Source organism: Panicum hallii, chromosome 7 (assembly GCF_002211085.1).
Source record: "Panicum hallii strain FIL2 chromosome 7, PHallii_v3.1, whole genome shotgun sequence".
NCBI lineage: Eukaryota > Viridiplantae > Streptophyta > Magnoliopsida > Poales > Poaceae > Panicum > Panicum hallii.
In genome coordinates, this window is record NC_038048.1 from 27627105 (window position 1) to 27652287 (window position 25183).

General features: G+C 50.2%; 1 protein-coding gene across 1 annotated transcript; it reads right to left on the bottom strand.

The window, feature by feature from the left end:
- Positions 1 to 21723: 21723 nt before the first annotated feature.
- On the bottom strand, positions 21724 to 24368 carry LOC112901637. The gene is made up of 2 exons (XM_025970590.1): positions 24328 to 24368; positions 21724 to 23736 (listed from the first exon to the last, which is right to left on the bottom strand). Exon 2 carries the CDS (start codon positions 23703 to 23705, stop codon positions 21822 to 21824), a length of 1884 nt encoding a protein of 627 aa, XP_025826375.1. The 5' UTR covers positions 23706 to 23736; positions 24328 to 24368; the 3' UTR covers positions 21724 to 21821.
- Between the last annotated feature and the right edge of the window lie 815 nt (positions 24369 to 25183).

Below are 25183 nucleotides of genomic sequence, written 5' to 3' on the forward strand. Positions count from 1 at the left end.
TTTCAAATTTAATATAGATTTAGTTTGATTAATATCCTCTCATCTAGTTTTTCTAAATAAAATCCAATTATGTCTATACTCCGATTTTCATAATTAATGTTAAATTGGTTTATATCAACTTAAATGTATTTGTAATTTAATTTGTTTAGTTTAACTCGAATCATAAAGTTATGCGTTTAGATGTTCTCACAAGTTTTGTTTTCTAATTAATTGTTTAATTAGTGTGATTTGTACATAGACAATTATATATAAATTTGACTAAGTTGTACCTCATCTTTATAAATGCAAATATAATTGGAGATAATTATAATTAGGGATATTTCTCTTTTATATCTTTTACATTAGTTTTCTAAATTAAAATAAATGAAATCCTATCGTTCTTTTATTTCTTTATTAACATAAATCTTCCGGTAGCTATTTCTTTTCAACCCTAGCTTTGTTTTCCGCATTTCTTGCGCCCTTTTGACCGTAGCAGCGAGCCCTATCCTTTAGTATGCTATTTTAAAGCTTTCTTTTTATGTGGTCTATCCATTCTTAGTTGTTCTTGTTTATTTGTTTGCTTGTATGATTTCGGCCTGATGCTTGTGTGACGTTAGAAGGAGCGTGATCCAAGAGCTTTGAAGATTTAGAGTTTCAAGAATAAGAGTTGAAGACTCTGAGCAGCTATTCTCTAAAAGAAAGTAAGTATTTTCTTGATCATGCTTTTGTCCTAATAATCACAATAAATATAACTTTTTTCTATATGCATGCATGTGTCTTAACCTGATGGATCCTAATTAAGGATATGCCTAGTCTTTATGATCATTCCTTGTCAACCTAGGTTTTACCTTTATGTTGGGTAACTATTGCTTAGTTGCTATAACTGGTTATGGTTTGGGAATAATATATAACCATGATGATAACGATGATGATACTACACCTATTTTATCCATGTTCATGCTCTTTGTGTTGTTAATCACAAGATCATATATTTTAATCGAAACATGAAGAACCATCCAGGAAAACTGTGCAACCACAATACTATATGGCTCTGGTCTTGGCTAATTAATTAGAAACTCTAACTTGTGATGATCTTACCGAAAGGGCAAGAGGGGAGTGCGTTGATGGGGTATAGCCCGGTCCTCTTGAGACATATTGATATATGTGGTCCTTGGCTAAGGCGTTTCCTCATTAGGGAGGGTTATGATCACTGCGGCTTGAAACCTTAGCGGATTATCATAAGTTAGGGAATCTTTGTAAAAGCCTCGTAGTGAATCCCTTGCCACTCACCTCGGAAATATTTAAGAGGCTAGCTACCTCGGGAAAATTGGAAAACACGAATTGGAAAACACGGTTAAGAGCGGCTTGGACCCTCATATGATAATTGAATTTGAAGATAAATTAAATCGTGGACCATGTTTATGGTTATGGTTATGGTTATGGTTATGCTATATCTCTTCTATCTCTTTTAATATGGATTTTGGTATGAACTTATACCATAGTAATCAGGTGCTAATAAAATTTGACCAACTAAAATTGCTTATCGTAGTAAGCCAGTCAGCCTTTCCTTAATTTTAGCTTTCATGTTATATAATTTCCAACACTTGTTGAGTACCAACCATAAGTGTACTCACGCTTGTTATAATTGCTGCTCAGAGGAGAAAGTGATGTGAACTCTTTTGAAGATGATGCTGGGTTCTAGGCCTGTGCAACCCTCGGTTGATTGCCTGTGAAGTTTGGAGTCTTCATTTCCAGGATAAGCTGTATAACTCTGATAATTTTTATAGTCTTTTAATTCTCTTTTCATGATACTGTTGTTGATTATTCACCGATGAAGTCACTATATGTATGGAATTTGATCCTGGCATACATATAGTTATGCATTCGGTTTTGTCCTTTAAAAACCGGGTGTGACGCACATCAACAGCTAAAAGCAAGGAGTCAGATCAATCAAGGTCAAACACAAAACATTATTACAAGCATTCTCAACCAAGGTTAGTCACACAAGCACACTTAACTAGGGTTAATCACACAAACATAGAAACGAAGCTAAAGTTGTCATTAGAGCTATAAGGGATCCTCCTAAGCATGGGTTATGTCTCACGGTGTTAGCATCCTTCACTGACGTCTTTGAGATCATTCATCGGAGTGATCGGCTTCTTTAGGCTTGGCTTCTTAAGATGATCGGTGCCCCTATTCTTTAGGTCAACTATGAGATGTACTGGAGTGAATTGAGATACTGGAGAGAAAAAAAAGTTGAGGAAGGGATAAATAGGCTAGAACAAGAGATTAGCTCAAGGAAAAGATAAAAGCCCAAGGGATGAGAATAGTGAACTAGGAGGTCACAGTTATGTCAAGAATGTCTTTTAGATCAAGGTTGATCTTAGAAGACGACCATTGCTATCTAGGCTCATGTCCTATGGTTGACATGCCTTTGATACCACTCTGTCAAACCCAGTTTTTAAAATAAAACCGAATGCATAATTATATGTATGGTAGGATCAAATTCCATACATATAGTGATATCATTATGGAAAAATGAGCAACAATATCATGAAAAAGAGACTTACTGCAACAAAATGCCTATCAGAAGCTTATCCTGGAAACGATGGTTTCACACTTTACAGGCAATGGATCGGGGGTTGCGTACGCCTAGAACTTAGCAACATCTTCAACAAACCTCATAGCAACTTCCTCTTTTGAGCAGCAGTTTTAGCAAGTATGAGTACACTTATGGTTGGTACTCAACAAGTATATTAGGAAATAAATGACATGCAAGGCTTAAACAAGGATAAAGGCTGGCCGAATAAAGCGGTAAGCATTTTAATGAACAGTTAAATATTAAACAAACTATTTAGTAAGCAATGAATGAATATTATCCCACATTTATGAAACAAAAGAGATAACTGATAAATAAATGGAGCTTGGAACAAATAACCGTTGAATTTACCATTGATTCAATTTAAGTTGTCATGTGAGGGTCTGTGCCGCTCTTAAGCATGAGCATGGCTGATATATCAGTTTCACACTTTGCAAAGGTTGTACACTTTACCCACAAGTCATGTCTCCCTTGATGCCCGAGGTAGCTAGCCTCTTAAACACTTTCAAGGTGAGTGGCAGAAATTCACTACGAAGTCTTTCCAAAGACTCCCTAACAAGCCAATAGCCCGCTAAGATTTCAGCAGCTACATGAGTGAACCTTCCCCGAGGCGTGACAAAGACCAAACAGAAGAGTACACCCTTGGCAGGCAGCGAATCCCTTATCATAGGCCCCCCTCATGCGCCTTTCGATAAGCTACTAACAAGCTAGAGACATCTAATTACTTAGCTAAGACCAGAGCCATATACTTCTTGTGGATGCACTGTTTTCTTACGTGGTCGCTCGATGGTTGAAATTAATCATTTAACATCATTCATCACAGTGGTTCTAAAAAATGTAAATCATGTTTCAAGTATTGTTTTCATAAACAACTCGAAACCATAGTTTAGCAACTAAGCAAGCTACCCATTATTTTGAAAGAATCCAGCTTCAAGGACATGGATCATAAATAGGGATAAAGTAGGAACCCGTCAAGTTAATGCATGCAAGCATAAAATAAATAAAGATTTTTAGAAAGAAAGTATGATCAAGGAATATACTTGCCTTTATTCCAAGAAAAGCTGCTTAGAGTCTTCAACACTCGCTCTTGAAACTCTTAACCTTCAGCTCTTGAACTGCGTTCCTTCTACTAGCAACAAATATCGGGCACAAATATACAAGAAATAAGCAAACAAGCACAACTAAGATAGGGCAACAAACAAAAGAAAAGTATTACAAGAAGGTACTAAAGGAGAGGGCTCGAAACTATGATCGCAAGAGCAAAAGAAACGTTAAAAACAGAGCTACGGTTAAAAAGATACAGCTATAGGAAGATTTTATGTTATAATAGAAAAGAAATCTATAAGCTGAATTTATTTTAATTAAGAAAAGATATGTAAAGGATATCTAAAAGGAATATCCATTACTATAATTAACTCATATTAATTTATATTAGTAAAGACGAGATAAACTTAGTCAAATTTTATTTATCAAGTTTATGTACAAATTAAGCCAATTAATTATTTAACTAGCAAATAAAAGACATGTGAACACAACTAGAGTGGCTCAAACTAGTTATATTAAAAGACATATTTATATTGATGTTAATCAATTTAACATTAATCATAAAAACCGAGTTGGAACTCTAATTAACTTTTAATTCAAAAAGCTAGTTGAAATAGATATTAATCAAATTAATTATAAAATATGGGCTACAAAATAACAATGCTACTAAACTATAAATCACGCTAAAATAAAACTAACGCAAAAGGAACGGATTAAAATGAAGCTATAATGTGGAAACTATTGAAGAAACAAGGCTGCAGGGACCTGTTTGCGACAAAACAACATATCCTAGGGGCTAATCAGCAAAAGCTCGAGAACAGCTCCAATGGAGGCCGGCGGGTACTATAGATCAAATTCCCGTCGACTCGGCGCACGAGAGGTCACGGGGAGTGCAGGAAACGAAAAAGGACGACGAGGGTGTTCCATTTTATATCTTACTCGCCGTGGGAATGCATCAGGGTGGTTGGAACCTCGTCAGGAAGGAGGCGGCGACGGTCTGCGCAGGGGTGGCGGCCAGCAGCAGCGCTAGGCTTGGCACCCGGTCTCCTGGTGCCTCGCGAGCAGGAGGGGAACGGAGGCGCAGGGTGTTGCGGGGTTGCCATCTGCTCCACAGGCGGGCAGAGGCAGCGATGGCAGAAGATGTGCACGAGCCGAGTAGAGGCAGCGCTGGGTGTGGCGGTGCTGTGCGAGCCGCGGCGGCGCGTCGTGCGAGCGAGGGCAGCGCGCGGATGCGCCAGGCGCACGGGAGCAGGGCTGGGCCGCGGGACCGAGTGTGTGGGACCCTAACTCGGCGTGCTGCCGCGGCAGCCATGGCACGCACGCCGAGCGACGGCGCGGTGCACCCAGGCCGAGTCCGTCCTGGACTGCTGAGCAGGCAGAGACAGGCTGTGGCGGGTCGGGTCGGGCCCAAACTGAGCTAGGTTGGCCTGTTAAAGGAGAGAGAAGTGAGTAGAAAGTTGGGTTGGCACATCTTCGTTGATAAGGAAAACCTGGCTCGACTAAGTGGAAGAAAATGAATTTGCGGGCGGAAGAGAGAAAAAACTGAGGGAAAAAAGATTAGTTAATTTTAACTCAAAAATTCTGGAACCAAATTCGCATATAGGACACAAGAATCTTGAATAATATATTCTGGGCTCGCGAAGAGGACTCTGGCTGTTTTCAAGAATTGGATTTACTCTAGAAAAATTGATAATAAAAGCTAGCAAAATTTGAAAATATTTTTAAAACTCTATAAGATGGATAAATTTATTCAAGAAGATATTCACAACCCAAAATTAAAATTTTAGGGTGTGATATACACACTCTCTTCTTGGTAAGCACCCCTCAACATCACCTAGATCAACTTGAGGGATCTTATATGGACATGCTTTGCAAAACGGATAGACATCCAAATTTTTATACTCCTCACAAGGATAGAGGATGCAGTCATTAGAACATGCATGCATCTTGCATCTTCTATGCTTCTAGTCCTAGAGGACAAACAACACATCTTGTCTCGTGCGTTGTTTTGGACAATATATTATCCTCATGGAGTAGGTTTTTCATAAGAGCAACTCCTCGAATCCCTTGTTAGACAAACCGTTTGATGCCTTCTATTGCAACAATTCCAATGTGCAATTTTTTTGCCTTTGTTTGCAATCTGGGTACAACAATATTTTGTAGTCCTCCAACATACGCTTCAAATCCCTAGATTCCTTTTCTGTTTCGCAGACTTCCTCTGCTTCACGCAATATCTAGCAAGATCATCTTCTACAACCTGTGCCTCAGCATATTCTTCAGGCTCACCCATTGTACGTAGTATCTTCAAAGAAGGCACTGCTATCGTCCCCAAAGTCCCCAAAGTCATGAATGGCATTCTCTTCTTCATCATCATTCTCCAGCATAATTCCTCTTTCTCCATGCTCAGTCCAAACATTGTAGTTGGGCATGAAACCATTTTGGAACAACTGACTGCGAATGGTTCTTGTTGATAAGTAATCGTTCTCGTTCTTACAGATTCATCATGGACAACGAAAGAAACCGTCATGCTTATGTTTCTTGGCCACATCGATGAGTTTGTGCATGCTATTAATAAACTCCATTGAACACCGATCGGCGTTGTACATCCATTGCCGACTTATCTGAAAAAATAAAGCGTAAATCTGCTAATTGCTTATGTTCAAATGGATAGACTTCACTACAATTATCAAATAAATGCAAAAAAATGAATAAATTCTCATAATTACAATAACGTGAATAATTAAAAGACCCAAAATATCCATTACACAACGTGAATTAATTAAAAGGTCAAAATATCCATCACGCACCATGATTAATTAAAAGATCAAAATTATCCATTACACAACATGATTAAACAAAAATTCTAAAATAGCGAATAAGATACATGCTAATACAAACTACTCAAGAGAAATATTGACCGATGCCTCGTGAACCACCTCACGAACTCTTGACACCGAACGGTCAATTTCTACCGTCCCAACACTTCGTGCCTTTACACTATGTCAAGCCATCAAATTGTGATCATCATCCGTACCATTCAACTCGACATCAAATACAAGCTCAAATTTGCACCTTGCATTACATGGCGCGAGGCAATCAAATTCTCGCTAACAAGTTCAAGATGCTCTTAAATGTGGTACTGAAGGGAATATCCGGTGCACTTTAAATGATTGAGTACCGACGCCCTCTCCAAATGATTGCGTACCGACGCCTAAGCGGACGCACGATGCTCTAATGCATCATGTTGCAAAGCTATTTCTATAGATTAAATATTAATTACTCATTAACTGATAATTGAGTACACAAGTCAATATAATTATTTTGACACTCTTCGGTTTGTCTAGACTTTAAGAGAACCTTGACCGTTCAATGATAATGGATTAATTCAGAATGAGTCGCTACATTCACATTAGTCTATTATTCTTGAACAATCAGGATTCACAACTTTGCACGGGGTCCATTATATACATCATTAGAGTGTCAAAATAATTCATTCAGAATACAAAATTAGAACTAAAGTTGAATACACTATCTCACATGTGCAACAATTTTTGTAAAAATAATAAATTAAATCACTTGCTAACTACACTAAAAAAATAATTAACACATGTATAAAACAATAATAAACTAAATCACTTGCTAACTATATTAGAAAAATAATTAACACATGTATAAAATAATAATAAAATAAATCACTTGGTAACTACATCTAAAAAATAATTAACACATGTATAACAATTATAAATAAAATCACCCACTAACTATATCTAAAAAAATTATTATCACATGTATAATAATTATAGACTAAATCACCTCCTAACTACAACTACACAAATTAACTATCAAATGTATAATAGTTATTAACTAAATCATGTGCTAACGGCATCTACAAATATTAATTATCAAATGTATAATAATTATAAACTAAATTAGGTGTGTCGGTACATACGGACAGGGGTACCTCCTGCTAGGGTGTCCAGGCCCTTAGCGTCTCACCATCCGTAATTTCCCCCTCGTCGTCAGGGTGACGTGGCGTGCGGCCCGGGCCTGACAGCTGGGACCACGGTCTCCGGACCTTTCCCGTGCTCTTAGAGGTCCGGGGCCTCCGCGTGCCCAAGAAGCCAGAGGGTGGCCCCCGCGGACCCGGACTCCCCAGGGAGGTCCGGGGCCGCCACGCGCGGAGGACTGGCCTCCGCAGGCCTGACCGCTCCAACAGGCCTCGGGGGCCCGGACCCCCCTCTCCCCAGGGAGGGGTCCGGTGCCGCCACGTGCCAACCCCGCGGAGGGAGGCACTTCATGGATCTCCGGCCCACCTACTAGCATTTAATGCGGTAGTTGGGCCAGGCGCGCCCAAGTCAAAAAGCGTGGCCTGCCACCGACACACGGGGCAGGTAGGCTGACACCACGGTAAGCTCGCCTGTTTCCAAGGCGGCGCGTCGTGTCACCATTTACTGTGTGCAAGTGGCGTACAGTCCCGTCACGGCGCCGCGCGCGTGCGTGACAATGGCCTGCTACAGAAGGGCCACGGCGTGCGCTGTAACAGTGCGCACGCCACGGGTCAGCGTTGTACCATCGCCTGGCGGAAGGTTCCATCCCAAAAGGGACAGCACGGCTTCACTGTTGAGTAACGCTGATAGCAGACACTGTTCAGGCATAACTACACACGGCCGTATCCGGGCTGAAGATACGCACATCAACTTCCCGATAGAGAGGACTACAGGGAGGAGCTGGAGATGAAGACCCCCATATCTCCCGTAGAACAGGCTTCTATTGGCCGGGCCCGCCTATCAGGGCCCCGCCCAGTGTAAGCACTCCCCTTGGACTATAAAAGGGAGAGTGCACTCGTTAGAAGATAGGTTTTCCCACAAGGTCTCACAGACAGGCTTGCACAATCAATACAACTCCCAAGTGGACGTAGGGTGTTACGCTCCGGCGGCCCGAACCACTCTAAAATCCTCATGTCCTTCCTGCATCCATTAGCCCAACGATCGAGCGCTCCTAGGTCTCCTCCAAACCCATCCTTAACTAGGATTAGGCGGGTGCATTCTGCCACCCGGCAGGAAATTTCCTCCAACATTTGGCGCGCCAAGTAGGGGCTCTAGGTTTGGTTTGCGCTCGGTCGACCCTCAAAACCGCAATGGCGCAGGAAAATGGTCACCACGATCTCCTGATTGGTGAGGAAGTGGCGTCCTCGACGCCACACGCCTCGCGCCGTCCCACTTCCAGGGTGGCTGTGCGTGCTGCTCCGCAGCGTGCGGCGGAGCGGGCCTCTGTGGCCCAATCGATGCCCGCACCGAACGGGCCCCTCATGGCAGCCAGGGAGTTGCTCCGCAACCCACCTGGTGAGGCGGCTTCGCCAGACGCATAGAGGTAGTGGCGTGACGACGTCGACCGCCTCCTCAACCTGGCACAGGCTTCCCCAGGCTCAACGGGGGGGGGGGGGGGTCTGTGTCCAGGCAGCGCCGTCGTCAGTGCGGCGCATCCGGTTCTGTGCACTCACCATCAGTGAGGAGTGCACGGACCGAAGACCACCGGGCGGAGCTCAACCGCAGACATGCGGGAGAGGACGCTCGGATCTCCATCGAGCGAGCGCGCAACCGACGACACAATGTTGAGGGTCGGGATCTTGCGCCCGAACTCGATGCGGTTGCGGCCAGGCCGCAGGGACTCGCTCAGGCGCCGATGTCGGGTGTGGGCTGCGCAGCGCTCGCGGACCACCTTCGCGCGGTCGCCTGGCCGTCCAAGTTTCGGCCTCACCTGCCAGAAAAGTATGACGGATCCACCAACCCGTCAGAGTTCCTGCAGGTCTACATCACCGCCATCACAGTGGCAGGAGGTAACGAAGCCGTTATGGCGAGTTACTTCCATGTAGCCTTGACCGGGCCGGCCCGAACTTGGCTCATGAACCTAACTCCGGGGACCATCCAGTCCTGGGGTGAGCTCTGCGCACAGTTCACAGCAAACTTCGCCAGTGCATACCAGCAGCATGGTGTGGAGGCCCACCTCCACGCCGTAAGGCAACAACCTGGAGAGACACTCCGGGCCTTTATCTCCCGCTTCACCAAGGTACGTGGAACCATACCACGTATCTCCGATGCGTCTATTATCACGGCTTTCCGCCAGTGGATCCGTGATGAAAAGATGCTGGAGAAGCTGGCGACTCATCAGGTGGAAACCGTCACCACCTTGTTCGCCTTGGCGGACAAATGCGCCAGGGCTGCAGAAGGCCGTGCATGGCACTCTGCAACCCAGGCAGGACTTGCTCAGACGAGCGGGCCCAGCGTCGCTGCCCCTGGCAGTGGCAAGAAGAAGAACAAGAAGAGCCGTGGTTATGAAGGGCCACGGATCGGGGGTTCGGACGTTGCTGCTGCGACAACCGGGGGCCAGAAACCCCGTGGCAAGCGCCCGCGGCAACAGCGCACCGACCTCGAGTCGTGCCCTGTTCATCTTGGGGCTCGCCACAGCGCCACCGAGTGCCGCGAGATTCAGAAGCTGGCGGAGCGCCTTAGCAAGAGGCGTGACCAAGCCTCAAGGGAAGGCTCCTCCCCTCCGCGGTGGTTCGGCAAGGCGAAGGCCTCCGACGCCGACACGGCTGCGACGGAGAGGGAGTTGGGGTACCAAACCCCCAACAAAGACCTCAAGGGTCTCTTCCACCAGTCCGATTCCGAGTCCGGTGGTGACGAGCGCCGCAAGAAGCTGTATGTCATGTACGGCGGTAGTTCGGAGCTCGTCTCCCGGCGGGACGTCAAGACCCTTCGCCGAGAGGTCCTCTTGGTGAAGCCGGCGATGCCGAAGGCGGCGCCCCACCAGCGGTGGAAGAACATCACCATCTCCTTCGGGCCGTCAGACTGCCCGGAGAACATGGCGGGGCTGGTGTGCTGCCGATTGTCACGGCGCCCACCATCGCCAACGTCCGCCTCCACCACATGCTGATCGACGGAGGTGCCGGCCTCATCATCATCAGCTATGCAGCGTTCAAACACCTGCAAATCCCGGAGTCCAAACTGACTCCTTCGCGCCCATTCTCCGGAATGGGTCCGGACCCAGTGTACCCGGTGGAGACCATCTCCCTGCCAGTTACATTCGAGACAGAGGATAACTTCCGTACCGAGAACGTGCAGTTCGAGGTTACGGAGGTTAACCTCCCCTTCAACGCCATCATTGGCAGACCGGCCCTGTACCAGTTCATGGCCGTGGCCCATTACGGGTACCTGGTCCTGAAGATGCCTACTCCGGCAGGCATCCTCACTGTCCAGAGTGACCGGGCTGCTGCCGTCGTGGCAGTTGAAAAACTCCACGCGCTGGCAACAGGACTTGCCCCCGCAGCTGGCGCCCAGGGGTCCGACCCCTCGACCTCATGTGCCAAGGCTCTGGCCAAGGCACCCAAGGTCCGTCCATCTGATACGGACGATGTTCCCGTGAAGACCGTCTAGGTCGGAGCGGAGACCTCCCAGACCACCCGCATCAGGGGGAATCTGGGGGAGAAATAGGAAAGCACGCTCATCGCCTTCCTCCGGGCAAATGTTCACCTGGGAACCGTCACAGATGCCCGGGATCCCTAGGGAGGTGATTGAGCATCATCTGAAGATCCACCCCGACGCCAGGCCGGTCCGGCAGAAGCCACGCAAGCAGTCCATCGAGCGGCAAAACTTCATTCATGAAGAGGTCCGCAAACTGCTGCAGGCTGGCTTCATTGAGGAGGTCTACCACCCAGTGTGGTTGGCCAATCCAGTCGTGGTCCCGAAGGCTAACGGGAAGCTTCGAATGTGCATCGACTACACCAATCTTAGTAAGGCATGTCCAAAAGACCCTTATCCACTTCCGCGTATAGATCAGATTGTAGACTCCACCTCCGGGTGTGATTTGCTATCCTTCATAGATGCCTATTCTGGTTTTCACCAAATCAAAATGGCTAGGGATGATAAGAAGCATACAACTTCTGTAACAGTGGATGGTCTTTATTGTTATATAGTAATGCCTTATGGATTGCTTAATGCTCTACCCACCTTTGCTCGTGCAATGAACATCACTTTAGGTGATTTAGTTAGAGATATAGTTGAGGTGTATGTTGATGACATCGTTGTTAAGACTAGAGAATCAAATTCCCTCCTAGAAAATTTAGCTCAAGTCTTCGACAAGCTGCGTGCGACCTCCACCAAGCTTAACCCCGAGAAATGCGTCTTCGGCGTGTCGGCGGGAAAGCTCCTTGGTTTCCTGGTCTCCCACCGGGGAATCGAGGCCAACCCGGATAAGGTCCGGGCGATCGAGGCAATGAGACCCCCTGCGCGCCTCAAGGATGTCCAGAGGTTGACGCGGTCCCTTGCCGCCCTCAGCCGCTTCATTTCGAGGCTGGCGGAGAGGGCACTCCCCTTCTTCAAGCTGATGAGGGGGTCCGGTCCATTCACATGGACTAAAGAGGCAGAACGTGCCTTCCAGGAGATGAAGCAGTACCTCACTTCCTTGCCGGTCCTGGTCGCACCAGACCCAGGTGAGACATTGTTTCTTTATCTTGCAGCGACGGGCGAAGTGATCAGCATGGTGCTGGTCACTGAGAGGCCCGAGCATCTCCCGCAGGGGGCCCCTGCGGTTCGCCCTGCAGGAGAAGTAGGTCCGGCCTCCACCACTCCAACAACCGGCCCTACTTCGGGGGGTCCGACCGGGTCCCGACCCGGAGAAACACCAAGCGACTGGGGGTCCGACGGGTCCCTAGCTCAAGCAGAAGGATCCAGTCCACCTGGCAGAGTCAGGACCGTCCAGAAGCCGGTCTACTACGTCAGTGAGGTCCTTCACGAAGCAAAGGCCAGGTATCCAGAGATGCATAAGCTCCTTTATGCTATACTCGTTGCGTCCAGAAAACTCCGCCACTACTTCCAGGCTCACAAGATTGTGGTGGTAACCACCTATCCTTTGAGGGCCATCCTCCACAACTCCAACGCCACGGGCAACATCGCCAAGTGGGCAGCTGAGCTCGTTGGATTTCAACTCAACTTCTAGCCACGCCATGCCATCAAGAGCCAGATCCTTGCTGACTTCATCGCGGAGTGGACACCAGCACCAAGTGTCCCTAGGGGTCCGGACCATGGGACGGACCCCCCACGTCCGGAAGTCAGGGCTCTGGTGTTCACCGGACCCCACTGGACGCTATTCTTTGACGGGTCCGCCCGCAGCAAGAGGGCAGGGGCTGGCGTGGTCCTCATCGACCCACGTGGCGAGCAGCTGAAGTACATGGTGCACCTCGACTTTGAGGCCACCAACAATATGGCGGAGTATGAGGCCCTAATCTTTGGACTCACGGCGGCTCTGTCCCTAGGGGTCCGGGAGCTCCTGGTCACAGGAGACTCCCAACTCGTCATCAGGCAAGTCCGGGGGGAATGTTGCTGTAACAATCCCCAGCTTGCAGCCTACCTCATTCATGTGAAGAGGCTGGAGAAGGACTTCGATGTGCTGGAACTGCAACATGTTCCACGCGAAGGCAACTCAGTAGCCGATGCGCTCTCCGCGAGCGCATCGACTCAGGCACCCGTGCCCGAGGGCGTCTTCCAGAGATGCCTGCTGAAGCCTTCTGCCCAGCCTGCCGATCTGGGCGATGGGGGTCGGACTAGCACCTCGAAGCTAGCGGTCCCAACGGCGCTCCATCCGTGGAGCCCGCCAAGGGTCGTGTGCTCCCTCGAGGGTCCCGAAGACCTCAGGGAGCCATGCCCAGTTTCTCAGGAAGGTCCCAATGCATGGATCTCTAAGGTCCGGGACTACCTGAAAGATAATTTCCTTCTTGAAGACCAAGCATCTGCTGAGCGCATAGTCCGGATGGCTAAGCGATACACGGTGGTAGAAGGGGATCTCTACCGCCGTGGCGCCAACGGCATCCTCATGCGGAGGAAGAGGGCCATGACTTGCTCACGGAGATCCATGGAGGCGAGTGCGGAAGTCATTCTTCATCCTGCACGCTAGTCGGTAAAGCCTTCCGGCATGGCTTTTACTGACCAACAGCGCTCCAGGATACAGCTGAGTTGGTAAGGTCCTGCAAAGCGTGCTAGTTCCATGCAAAGCAGATACACACTCTAGCTCAGACGCTGCAGATGATCCCTCCCTCTTGGCCTTTTGCTGTGTGGGGGTTGGATATCTTGGGACCTTTCCCTAGGGCCGTCGGCGGGTACCGGTACCTCTATGTCGCCATTGACAAATTCACCAAGTGGCCGGAAGCAACCCCAGTGATCAACATCACCAAGGCGTCAGCAACTGCTTTCCTCAAGTCAATCGTGTGTTGGTTCGGGGTCCCAAACCGGGTCATCACCGACAACAGGACTCAGTTCACGAGCCAATACTTTCAAGAGTACTGCGAGGACATTGGCATCCAGCTTTGTTTCGCCTCAGTGGCGCACCCCAGGAGCAATGGCCAAGTCGAGCGGGCTAATGCTGAGATCCTCAGAGGACTCAAGATCCGGACCTACTGCGATCTTGAGAAACATGGCGCAAGATGGATTGACCATCTTCCGAGTGTGCTGTGGGGAAACCGGACCACACCCAGCCGGGCAACAGGGGAAACCCCTTTCTTCTTGATCTACGGGGCCGAAGCGTGCCTTCCCCCGGAGATCACCATGGGCTCTCTACGAGTCCAGGCTTTTGATGAGGATTTACAGGAACAACAGCGTCGCCAAGATGTGGACCTCATCGACGAGCGCTGATGGCGAGCAGCAGTCCGAAATGCATGGTACAACCAAGCGCTCCGGCGCTATCACCAACGGTTCATGTGTAGTAGGGAGCTCCGGGTCGAGGACCTAGTCCTAAGGTGAATCCTAAACCGGGAGGGCCTTCACAAACTCTCTCCCAGCTGGGAAGGGCCCTTCAAGGTGACAAAGGTGTTCCGACCCGGATCTGTTCGTCTCGCTACAGAGGAAGGCATGCAACTACCCAATCCATGGAACATTGAGCACCTCCGTAAGTTCTATCCCTAGGACCTAGTTGAGAGAAAATTTTTCCTTTGTAATTGGTAGCATCACCGTGCGGACCAGGGCGGTGGAGGTCCGCCCTCGTAAATCCGGCCCCTGGCGTACATCGCACAACTCTTTTGTACCAATTCATTAAGGAAAAATTTTTATTCTCAGTGTGTCCGAAGGGTTCGTACGATTCTATTCTTCTTTACATCTCGTTACTCTAACCCCCCACGTGGCCTTTTACGTCTGTGCCGTGCCCGAGACCTCCCCTGTATTGCTACGCTGCGTCTCTGCCCCAGGACCTCCGTTTCGTAGGAGAAAAGGAACTGGCCATCGGGAAAATGGCTTCAGGGAGACGTGCTCGTCCTTCGCTGGGGTCCGGGGCCATGTAGCCACTTAGCCTGGTTCCGTACCCTAAGCCTACATGCCCTGCCCCCTTAGAGCGAGTACGGTTGTACCTTAAACCATGGACCCGGGGGCCGGGACCCCTTTAATCCCCGAACCTAGGCCTTGGCGCCCTGACCCGCTACGCAACTCAGAAGGTCCTCGCTGGCCAGACCAGGACCTCGTGGGGACGTCTACTAAGCGTCGATCCTAAGATGTGTGCAGGACCTCGGTTCTATGGCAGCTAGCCCCGACCTATCGCGACTACCTCCCAGGGGGCCACGGGGCCTCGGTACGCTTGAGAAACACTTTACAGGATCGACAATCAGGAAAATAGCTAAGTTTTTCGCAAAAAAGTAGACGCACGAAATACTTAAATACATTACTGATAATGTACATGGAGTTATATTACATCGCAATAACAAAAGTTATATTACAAAAATAATAACAAAGGTACTAGTCCTATAGTCCTGGCGGTCCGGAAGCGTCCCCACTTCTTGCAGGTTCGGGACAGCGCCGGATGCGGGCCACGACCATGTCCGCCGCCTCCTGGACTCCTTGCGCGGCGGCCGCTTTCGCCCGGAGGGATCCGACCAGGACAGGAGTCAGTTGCACGGCAGGGTCGTGGCTCCGGAAGGAGGTAAGGATGTACTCCGCCGTCCCCCGGGCAACGGTCTGCCCCTCTGTCTCCAGGAGGTCCTATATGCCGGCCTCCAGGTCCCGCAGCCGCTCGGCGGTGGAGTCCAGCACCTAGAAGGCGGTGCCAAGTGGAGATGGAGCCTCCGACACCCGGATGGGGATTGCTCCGATTGCTTCCAGCGAAGGGTTCACCTCATCGGCCCATCTTATGATCCGGCCGATGTTGGCGCTCCGCTCCGCTAGGAGTCCTTCCACCTTGGCCTCCCTCTCCTGGAGGGCCGCCTCGCGCTCCCGGAGCCTCCGGGTCCCGGCTGCCAGCTCCTCCTCCACGGCCTCTTCCCACCTCTGGAGCTCCTGGAGCCGGGCCACCTCTTCTGCTTCGCGGGCGGTGAGCCTGCGTTCTCTCTCCACCGTGGTCGCCGCCAGTTCCGCAAAGGCGGCCTCCTGCGCCTTGGACGCCTCCGCCACCACCTTGGCCTCCTTGGCTAGCTCCAGGGAAATCTTCTCCCTCTCCGCCGCCGCCTGCACCCGCTTCTCCGCCGCGAGTTCCCGCTCGAGGGCGTGCGCCTCCCGCCGTGTGGCCGCCCTCTCCTGCTTTGCGGCCGCCGGCTCCTGGTTGAGAGCTTGCTGCAGCTGCTCTTGCAGGAGTTCGCGCCCCAGCACGAGCTCGACACGTTCCTTGGCGTAGCGGGCAGAGACGGTCTTGATGCGGTCGCCCAGACGGTCCTCCCAGTCGGAGAGCCGGAGACGCTCCGCCTCCAGCTTCTCCCACTCCTGGCGAATGCCAGCCTCCAGCTCCTGCTGGGCCTGCTGGCATTTGGCTAAGAGTCGGGGGAGGGGGATCTCCGCTGTGCTCGGGAGGAGGCGCCTTCCCAGCACCACCTCCGGTTCCTCCTCCTACGCAGGTGGAGAGGTGGTGCTGACGACCTCGGCAGCCTCCGGCGCCGCTGCCTCAGGCTCTGCAGCCTCCGGCTCCACTGCCTCAGGCGCTGCAGCCTCCGCCGTTGCAGCGGCCTCCTCTGCTGCCGGCTCAGCTGGAGGCGGCCTGGCTTCGACGCCCGGCGCTGCTGCCGGTGCCTCGATCGCCGCAGCAGGTCCGGCGGCCTCTTCCTAGGGGGTGGCTTCGGGTCGTGGCGGCATGGTGGCCTCCGGCTCCGGACCTCTGGGTCCGGAGGCCTCTGGTGCTGGCCCTGGCGGGGGCCCTGTAGGTGTCGACGCCGAGGATTCCGGCGCTGGCTAGGGGCCGGTTCCCCCAGTTGAAGCGGCCTCGGAGGACGCGCTTGGAGCATCAGAAGTTTGGGGTCTGCCGTATCACCCATATCGTTAGGGCCCAGAAGCTAAGAGGAATAATGAAAAACTCTGAGGAGACTACTTATGCGAAGTCGAACCACTCCCACCTGCCCCGGGCAGATGGAGGGACCTTCCTCCCTGCTGAGGATCCCCCGGACCTCTGGTGTTGCTCCCTGGCCGTTGGTGCTTCTAGTGGCGGGGGTGGGGTCTGCGGCCTCGGCTTCGGTGGAGGCGGCGGAGGACTCGGCCGCTTCGGAGAAGGCCACCGCGCCTCCTCTGGCCTCCTCTCCGGCTGCTGGCACTGCGGCGGAGGTGCTGGAGCTCCGCTCGGCCTCTCCGCCTCTGCCATCCTCTTGCGCTTGGGGGCCGGCTCCCCCACCAAGGAGCCGTCGCCACGCTGGAGCCTCCGGGACTTGCTTCCCTCGGCTTGGCTGCCCCGCGCGGGCGCCGCCCCCTGGGCCTCGTCGCTCCCTCGGGCCGGGGCGGCACCCGTATCATCCTTGTGCCGGTGCTCTGGCACCGGCACCTTCTCCTTTCCTTTCCCGCTGGGGGCCGGACCCCCGGGTCTTGGCCCCCCAGGACCTTGGCTGGAACGCTGTTGGCGATCCGGAGTGGCGCCGGGGATGTGGAGCCCGCGATTGGGGTCGCCTCCCAGCTGCCGGACCGCCAGGCCGCCCTCGTCCAGGGTCGGCATCGATGCCAGGACCGACGCCCGCAGCGCCTGGTCCTCGCACAGGGCCTTCACCCCGCTCGGGAGGACCAGGGACTCTGAGGTGAATGCGTCGCCTGTCATCCCCCGGATCGCGACCTCCAGCTCCGCCCTGGTGAAGTCAGCACCAGGCCCGCGCGCGATCCTGCAGCAGTCATTTAGCCCTGTGTACATGTAGGCCATCCTCATCCGCTGCTGCAGGGGGGCAATTCGCCGCTTCAGGAAGTCGCCCAGCACCATCATGGATGTCAGGCCGCTCCTCGCCAGCTCCTTGATCCGGTTCAGGACCGGGCCGAGCTCCGCTGGTACCGTTGGCTTGGCCTTCCAGGTGCTCCGGTTACTCTGGGGACCCTCTGTTGGCAGCTCCAGGCGGTCGTGGGGGTTGGCCTCCGTGATGACCCAGCCTTCACGCCAGTCCTCCCATTTGGAGCTGGAGAAGGCGCTGATGTAGGAGCTCGCCGCCCCCTGCCGGAGCTGGAAGTAGTACGCGCCGACTTCGCGCCTGCTCCTCCAAGTCCCAACCAAGGCATAGAAATGCCTGAAGATGGTGGTGCAGGGGCGTACCCCCACGAACATCTCCATGAAATGGGCGAAGACCGCCATGAGGATGGAGTGGGGGGGGTGAGATGATGCAGTTGGAGGCCGAACTCCTCCAGGAGCAGAAGGAAGAAGGAGGAGAACGGAGGGACCAACCCGCACATGGCGTACGAGTTGAAGAGAATGAACTCCCCCGCGGCAAGGTCGCGGAGAACGGAGGGACCAACCCGCACATGGCGTACGAGTTGAAGAGAATGAACTCCCCCGCGGCAAGGTCGCGGAGGGGGATTTTGCCAGCCCTAATCTTCTTGGCGTTCTCTGGCGAGGTCCATCCCACCAAGCGGCGCACCAGGTCCAGTTGGGCCTGGCTCTGGAAGCGGCGCAGAAAAGGAAGTGAAGACATGGCGATGAACGCAGCGATGGCGGGGGATGGATCGCAAGGAAGCAGGAAGGCGAAAGGATGCCGTGCGCAAGGAAGCAGATCGCAAGGAATGTGCGGAGATGAAGGGGCGCTACAGCGTCTGTTGATGGCAAGAGCGAAAAGGTAGCCGATCCTTTCGGTGCCTACCTTTTATGCAAAAGCTGTTGCCCTCTCGCACTCCGCGGCGACCGAGAAGAAGTCGAACGGTTGCCTGCACCAGGCTCCCCCCTCTCACACCCAATGACCGGTGGGCTCGGGCCCGCCAATCAAAGGCGTGGTCGCTGGAGGAAAGGGGGAAAGGCGGAATCCGAACCGCTCGAGCCGCGGGACGGGCTCGAATGAGACAAGAATCTGAACCGCCTGACGCGCACGGCGCGGGCGGGGGACGGGCCCCTTGGGGATCCCGCTATGGGGGGGAAGACATCCATGCCCTTTCTCGGCGGGAACAAGCTGTCCACCCGGCGCAATGCTGGGATCTGGCCCCACCTGCGGGTTCATCCTTCACCCGAGGTGGGCCCGGGGGCCTCTGTCGGTACATACGGACAGGGGTACCTCCTGCTAGGGTGTGCAGGCCCTTAGTGTCCCACCATCCATAATTTCCACCTCATCGTCAGGGTGACGTGGCGTGCGGCCCGGGCCTGATAGCTGGGACCATGGTCTCCGGACCTTCCCCGTGCTCTTAGAGATCCGGGGCCTCCGCGTGCCCAAGAAGCCAGAGGGTGGCCCCCGCGGACCCGGACTCCCCAGGGAGGTCCGGGGCCGCCACGCGCGGAGGACTGGCCTCCGCAGGCCTGACCGCTCCAACAGGCCTCGGGGGCCCGGACCCCCCTCCCCCTGGGGAGAGGTCCAGTGCCGCCACGTGCCAACCCCGTGGAGGGAGGCACTTCACGGGTCTCCGGCCCACCTACCAGCATTTAATGCGGTAGTTGGGCCGAGCGCGCCCAAGTCAAAAGGCGTGGCCTGCCACTGACACACGGGGCAGGTAGGCTGACACCACGGTAAGCCCGCCTGTTTCCAAGGCGGCGCGTCGTGTTACCGTTTACTGTGCGCAAGTGGCGTACAGTCCCGTTACGGCGCTGCGCGCGTGCGTGATGATGGCCTGCGACAAAAGGGCCACGGCGTGCGCTGTAACAGTGCGCACGCCACGGGTCAGCATTGTACCATCACCTGGCGGAAGGTTCCATCCCAACAGTGACAGCACGGCTTCACTGTTGAGTAACGCTGACAGCAGACACTGTTCAGGCATGGCTACACACGGCCGTATCCGGGATGAAGACCCCCATATCTCCCGTAGAACAGGCTTTTGTTGGCCGGGCCCGCCTGTCATGGCACCGCCCAGTGTAAGCACTCCCCTTGGACTATAAAAGGGAGAGTGCACTCATTAGAAGACAGGTTTTCCCGCAAGGTCTCACAGACAGGCTTGCACAATCAATACAACTCCCAAGTGGACGTAGGGTGTTACGCTCCGGCTGCCCGAACCACTCTAAAATACTCGTGTTCTTCCTGCGTCCATTAGCCCAACGATCGAGCGTTCCTAGATCTCCTCCAAACCCATCCTTAACTAGGATTAGGCGGGTGCATTCCGCCACCCGGCTGGAGATTTTCTCCGACAAGGTGCTAACCGCATCTACAAAAATTAATTGGTAACTCATGAAGTAAATTGCTAACCTTAGAAAAAAATTTGCAAAATTCCCCTCCCTCCCATCACTCGGCTGCCATGAACAGTGCTAAATTCATGGCAGCTCGGGAAGAGGGAGGGGGTTTGATATATATAGAGGGCGCTATTAGTACCAGGACGTGGTGTGATCCGATGCTAATGGTCAATCATTAGCACCGGATCATGCCACGACCCAGTACTAGTACCGGTGGAGGTATTAGCACTGGGCCGTGATACGACACGGTGCTAATATACGCTCCATTAGCACCGGGTCATGCCACGACCCTATGCTTACGGCCTCGAGAAGTCTTTGGTACCGAGTCATGGCACAACATGGTGCCGATGCTGGATCATCCAGGAAACGGGTCATGCCACATGATTGCTTGATGACCCGGGTCGTGGCATACAAATCCACGAAACCGGGTCATGCCACGACCCGGTGCCAAAGGTTCTCCCAGGGCACCCCGCCGTTGGAGCCGGTACGGATGCTCAGCTGCAACTGGTATTTTTGTCTGGGTCTAGGCCATTTCCCACTAGTGGATCAGATCAAGATTTCGTTGCTGCCTCGGATATGACAATGCAAGTAGGAGCACAGTATAATGGTGTCATACAAATCAGAAGCCGCTGCTCGAAGCAAGAAGCGACCTAGCTTCAGAGCGCAGCCAGCAAACAGCGTAGAGAACACGCTAAATAATGCATTGGAATCGGATGGGCAGGTACGGTCAAGAGATAGCTATACATTGGGTAGAATGCTAGCTCTAAAGCTTTGTGGGGCTCTTCAGATGTCTTGGCAGATGAGTATCCGTAGATTATATGAAGGCTAAAGTTTAGTACTATTCTATGATTGACAGACAGTTCATGGCAGCAGGGCACTCACTGCCGAAGGTATCCGAAGACTCTGAACCCACCACTCTCATGTCTTCATCATGCTCTCTCAGGTCATGCATCAAGCAATCATGTCTTCTGTTCCTCAATTTCGTTTATTATTAGAGAGGAAGATAATCAGTCACGGAACATGAAAATTATTGAAGCCATAAAATTTCTATGAAAATATATAAACACGTGATATTACACATGAATACGCAACCATCCAGTATGGTACAGTATTTCTCCATAGACATGTCTCGCTGCGGCTGGGAGCCTTTTTAGTCCCGGTTGCTAGATCCGAGACTAAAGGCCCGAGCCTTTAGTCCCGGATTGGCGGCCCCAGATGAGAAACCGGAACAACCCCAGTTGAGAAACCGGAACAACATAGATTTTCCAACTGAAACTTGTGAGCATTTGTGTACTTGTGTACAATGCTCTCCATAGTTTCATTCATATACCTTTTGGCATCACCACTCATGCAGTGAGGTATGACAGGCTCCACAAAAACAGAAGGATAATTGCACAATGAAGAGTATGACCCCAAGGAAGAAAAACACATGGTCACGAACGGAAGGGGATAGGAAGGCTTCCCGTGCTCCCGGACATTCGAACAATATGCATGGCAAACAAGCACGATGAATCTGACATACTCATCCGACCTGCTTTAAAATGTTCTGTATTGCTCTAGCTGCTGGTTAGTTGGCTACTAGCAGTTTAGTAGGCAAATAAAAAATAAACAAACAAGGACCGATTTTCAGTTACCGCTAATCCTCGTCTTGAGGAACAAGGAAGGCATATGTCTTCCTCAACCGTACATCTCTAGCTAAAGTAGTATCAGTATTGGTCAGTTCGATCCTTCTAACATGGGAATCGCCCATTGCACAGTGGGCCATGAGTAACCAGGCGAATGTGATGAGCTCTCCTCCTCTGCTCAGCTGCACAGCATGCATCGCAGCCCTCGACTTGCCAGCAGCGTAAAGGAGGAGCCGCGTCCACATGCGCGCTAACTCCTCTAGTGTTTCCTTGCTTGGATCCAACTGACATAGCTCATCGACTATCCCCGTGATCTCTCCAAGTACTTTAGGTTCCTGAAACTGATCTAAGGTAGCTGCTGCGCTGATGGAGAGCGGCAGAATGGAAGGTTGGGTAACCAAAAGGTATATCATGTACTTTGATAGTTTCCGGCATACGTCCATCAGACCAGAAGGTACCTCTGCCCTTGTAGCATTTGCCTCCATGTCTGAATGAGAAGCAGCATATTTTCTCAAGAATGTCTCAGTGGCGTGATGCATGGCAATAATACCTTGGCCAAAATCTCTAACAAAGCCTTTCTGTATATTTTTAAGCAGGAGGCCAATATGTCGCCACTCTTGGGGTTGATCAATTGGGAATTCATACAGTAATAGTCTAACCTCTTTTCCGACGAACTCCACAATCATGCTATCCACATCCACGTACTCAATGTCTAATATCTTGCTCAGCCAAAATATTTTCTTCTTTCCAACACCGAAGAAATCCACAAACAACTTTCTGAACAATATCATTATTCGTTTGCTGTATGTCTTTGGTTGCAGGTCACTGTCAGTCAGCCAGCTATGCAGGTTGTACTGTCCAATCAAATTTGGCCACCGTTGTTTGATCTTTGGGTATCCAGTGTCACAACAAAAAATAAACCACGACAATTTGGCAAGTCCATCACATTTTTGAACCTTCAACCATGCCCATGTCCATGGTGACATCATGGGAATAAACATTGAACAGAGTTCCAGGAAAAAACATCCGACAAATAATGAATAGGTGATCGCAATGTCAGCTTTCTTATACCTCTCTTTGTCACTTGCATAGAATAGCGCAAAAGCAATGATAACAGAGGCCTGGGAGATGCATCTGAGTATAACTCCATTGCGAGTTCTGAGCTCAAGAGCCTTAGTGTAGAGATCATCATATATCATGCCAAGCTGAAGTCTCACCATCCCAATCATTTGGTCGCAATCATCTATGGTGTCTACTAAATCGGTTGGTACATCAAGCAAGCTGCGCTCGGATAAAACATCAATGACAGATGGCATAGATTGCAGAGCAGCACGAACAAAGCCACAATCACTCCCAATTCCTTCCGGCAGTCTTTTTCTGTAATGATATGCATCTGAGCTTTCAAGGTTTGTAAGGCTGCCACATTTGAGAGACCATGTTCTTTCTCCATACTTTATAATTCCAGCAACAAATGCAAAGATGCCGGAAATTAAAAGTTCGACATTGTGTCTTCCAATGGACTTCCAGAAAACATATAAAGCTAGGTTAACTTGTGTCACCAGATTCAACAGATGCCTCAACCACAAATTGTTGTCCTCCATAGCAAAAGCAGTAATAGTGTCCTGCCCTCCAAGATGGATGAGGAGAAATGGCGCCCAAAAGAAGGCTAGCTGTTGGGTCTGCTCATGCCGTGAGAGATAGCCGAGTGCATAAACTGCTGCTAGGTCGGCCCCCAAGTAAGCTGCCCAAAGGGAGAGTCTTAAGAGACTGTTGCTGCTACTGCGGCGAAGGTTGCCAGCAAAGAAGAGAAACAGTTGTAGTGTGAAGCTGAGGAGCACAAGTAGCTGGATTTCCAACTCATTGAATAGTTTGATCAAACTCTCCATTACAGGCATGATAAAACTTGTATTGTATATCTCAGACTGCCTGGTGGAATATTATTTATGTAAGAGTCTGCACATTTTGGAAAACAGCATGATCCTATAACTCAAGAAAAAGTTGGTTCTCCTTTATGCCTTTACAACAAGAAAGTTATCAAGCCTTATTTTAGGACTTCATTTTTCATTCCTAATTTTACCTGATATGTCCTTTCTACTAGGTGAAAGCTTTCAAGAAGCTCTATGTTACTATTTGGAGGGTCCATGTTAAGTGTGTTAGCAAAAAGATCAATACAAGAAAATCTCATAAAAATCGAAACATATCCAACCATTAATTTGATAAACATTGGGGATATTCTGTCTTCTAAATTTTTTTCAATCTTTCCCATATATATAGTTCAGAGGTAAATTGGTTTTAATGCACATACATTCGAGTTATGAGCTATAACTAAATTTAAATAAATCTAAAAAATGAATATAAATTCAAGATTTTGTTATATGATTATAGGAAAGTTATAAATATCATCCAACTGAAATAAACTTGAAATTGAACTTTTTCTCTGAATTTAAATACAATTTGAGGATCTACCCTCCTCAATAGCAATAAGGGAGAAATAGACGAGTTATAAAAAAGACTCACAAGGATAACTAAAATAGAGGAAAAAGAGTAATCGTTGCCTGCTTGCCAGTGGATGGTTGGATTCTTGGGTCCTTGGATTAGTATTGATGAGCTCGATTAAGCAAGTCAATAAGGTGTCACGCTTCTGCCCTTGGAAGATCGAACGACTGGAAAAATGGCAGATACCTTATTAGGTTGGCTTGCGTTAATAATCAACCTATTTTATGCTGATATATATTTTTGTCTTGTTCATGAGAAAAATTTCAGTTCACTTTTTAATCTTCTCCAGAGTCTAGAGAAGATTATAGATATTTCTTTGATTGAACAGAGATATAATGTTTCATTTAAGTCATATCTTACGAGCGATACACATGCATAATCGAAATTTAGAAACAAAAACAAGTTAGAAACCGAGTGCAAAACATGAAGAGAAGAGAAAACAACAGTGAGCTTAGTCTATGTGATCCAGATCAAACAATGCAAAGAACAAGCCCCTATTAGTTGGATATATTGAAATAAAAGAGCTCATACCTTGGACTAGCTATATGAATGCTTTCATTATTCACACAGCATGTCTGATGATATGCGTTTTCTAACTTGCTGTGGCATGTGAAGCTTGCATGATCTGTTTACATGCTTAGAAGTATGCCCCATATGATGCTCATAGTTGTACTGTAGGAACAAAGGTGTAAATGAAAACTTGAACTCTCATGTTAGTAATGTCGTCCTTTGATTCATTTCTTGCAAGGACAGCAAAGAGTAAAGAGCAAGACACTTGATGCTTTTCTTATGAGTGAGTTGGATACTTGAACTCTTTAACTTTTCCTTTCGCATAGGATGGAGCAAAGCAAAATGCTTAGGACGAACTGATACTTGC